This window comes from Scedosporium apiospermum (genome assembly GCF_000732125.1).
Source record: "Scedosporium apiospermum strain IHEM 14462 chromosome Unknown SEQ_SAPIO_0121, whole genome shotgun sequence".
Taxonomy (NCBI): Eukaryota; Fungi; Ascomycota; class Sordariomycetes; order Microascales; family Microascaceae; genus Scedosporium; species Scedosporium apiospermum.
In genome coordinates, this window is record NW_015971822.1 from 1,109,000 (window position 1) to 1,111,655 (window position 2,656).

Here is a 2,656-nt window from a genome sequence, read left to right on the forward strand (position 1 = left end):
ATGGCGACCAGAGTTAATGGACACGCTGCAGCCCATTCGGGTGAAGACAGCTCGAAAGCTGGTAGACCTTCATTTTCATGGCTGTAAGCTCATCACTTCCCCTTGCTGTCATGCTCTGATTCTGACATATCGTTCAAGCCAACCGCATGCGATATTCGTTGTCGTAATGGTGGGCTTAGATGAGATTCCATTTGGTCTGCAAAAGGACCTTCTCTGTGCCGTATCAAGCTACTTCAGACGACAGTTCGAGAACACACCCGAAAACTCGGTCGAACACGTCGTCAAAATCCCCGAGGCCACGGCAAGCGTGTTTGGCCTTGCGCAAAATTTCATATATACCCAAGAGGTGTGGCCGGACGATGGCAGCGTTCCCAGTTATGAAGACCTCTTCGCCCTGTGGCAGCTGGGAATAAAGTACGAAGTGGAGGGACTATGTAGCAAGACACTGGAATGCATGGAGGAGGTGAAGCAAAGGACCAGGCATATTCCAGGTGCTAGTTTGATTTCAAAGGTTTGGAAGGAGACGGACGAAGGGACACAAATCCGCCGACTCTTCCTCCAATGGGCCGAAGAGTATTTTCAGTCCTCTGATGCCCCAGCTGAGTTTGCAAAGAGTCTTCCTCAGGAGTTCTTATGCGAGCTGGTCGTGGAAATGAGTGCTATTAGCGCCCCTGCTCCAGTTGGTGCTGCGGGCGATGGTAGCGGGAACTCTGCAGCTGGCACAGATGGACCGGCTTCGCTGGGGACGGTACGCAACGCTCTATCTTCCGCTGCGGCTGGTTCAAAGAGGAACGCGCATCACCTCGAGGAAGAAGGTGGAAGTGAAGATGAGAACGCTAGATCCTCAAAGAAGAATCGGCGAGCGTCCGGACCCGCCACCATTCCTTTGCCACAGTCTTCGCGCAGCACAGGAGGCGCTGGCACGGGTGGCGCGCCGCGCAGGTCATTGCCTGGCTCCGCCAAGAACCCGGCCGCCAATAGGCGAGTTAGCAGTGCTGTGGTGAGCGACAGCTCATTCAGCGATGCGCAAAAGGTAGACTTTTGCTCTGACTTGCTAAGCCGCATGCTTTCCGGCCCAGGTACGTTGCTCTTCCTCCCCCGCGTTTCTTGTTTAATACTACGAAAGAGGAACTGACTTGGGAAACACCACAGGCTATTGGACTCGACTGGTCAAGCCGTTTCGACAGCCCGTCGATCCCATCGTCGACGGGGTACCGGACTACCTTGAAAAGATTGAGAAGCCAATGGACCTCATGACCATCAAGTCTAAGATGGACAGACAGATGTACTCTGCGGCGGGCGAGTTCGCCGAGGATGTACGTTTGATTGTCGAGAACTGCAAGACCTATTGGAAGGAAGGACATCCGTTGTACAGCGAGGCGGAGAAGTTCGGAAAGAGCTTTGAGGAGAAGTTTGCAGAGATGCCCAAGTGGCTGGCGAAGATGCATGCAGCGGAGCAGGGGTCGGCTAGTTGAGGAAGTTGACTTGTGTTGAGAGGTGTCGGCTTTGTTTTTCGATGAGGGGGGTCATCCGCTTTCTGTGATGAGGGGCGTCATCAGCTTTCTGTGATGAGGGGGGTCATCAACTTTCCGTGATGAGGGGGGTCATCAGCTTTCTGTGATGAGGGGGGTCATCAGTTCTCGGTGAGGGGGTCATCGAGTTCCCTTGTATTCTACTAACTTGTACGCGTCCTTTATGGTTTGCTCCCCGGTTTCCCCCACTCTCAACACTTTGACAAGGCGAGCAGCGCTAGGGGGGAGAGCGCTTCTCATCCAAAGTCTGGACCAAGGTTGTATTTAGAATTTTTTTCATCGTCTCTTAGTATTAGGCACTGCCTTAATTGATACCTTACGCCGGTCTGAGGAAGGAGCAATTTTGATCGATTTGCATCATGACATTGCTCGATGGCTTTTAGATTCCCCCACAGTGCAGCCCTATCTAACGCTTACATCCCGTGCGAAACAGTCTACAGCCCCCAATATGATTATTTATATTGGGGGTTTCGTATAATCAGCAACCCCTTAACCGGGATGAGGGTTTCCGTCGGCTACTGTAGGTGTTCAAACTCATTTGGTCGGGTTCCAGAACCTCCATCTTAGGCAATTGGACGCAGAGGTGGCATGAGCATAGACGCAAGGTGTGTAGGATGAGGTTCGAAAGTGGATGAAGTGGCACTTGTTACCTTGTATAATACTGGTGAGATGGAGGGAAGGGCTGAAAAGCGCGAGGCAAGGAGAGTAAGTTTACACGTGGGGGATGGAGCATGCGTGGGGGCTGGGCAATCAGAACGCGCATGATTTATATATTCGACGTGGGATGGAATTAGAACTGAGTGAGCGAGAAAAGTCAAACAGCTTAAGGCTGTGCTGTTACATTGAAGCGAAGATTCCCCTGCACCACTTCTTCTGCTTGGTGTTGGCATCCGTGACAGCTACGGTATGCAAAGGGATGTTTCTCGAAAAGGAAACAAGCAACTTCGAATCGAAATTGGGGGCCAGGAAAACAGAAATCCTTCCTTTTTTATTCTTTTTCTTTTTTTCTCCCCTTTTTTTTCCCGTTTTGTTTTTCTTGAAAACAAACATTCAAACTCAAACGCGCAACATCAATCATCCGTGAGCCTAGGGCCTTAAACCTGGGTGCATCGGTTCGGTAAATT

General features: G+C 51.2%; 1 protein-coding gene across 1 annotated transcript; it reads left to right on the top strand.

Moving 5' to 3' along the window:
* SAPIO_CDS8370 (uncharacterized protein) lies at positions 1-1,475 on the top strand (the record flags this gene model as incomplete). The annotated part of the gene is made up of 3 exons (XM_016790019.1): positions 1-83; positions 139-1,079; positions 1,153-1,475. 3 exons carry the CDS (start codon positions 1-3, stop codon positions 1,473-1,475), a joined length of 1,347 nt encoding a protein of 448 aa, XP_016640282.1.
* Positions 1,476-2,656: the final 1,181 nt, after the last annotated feature.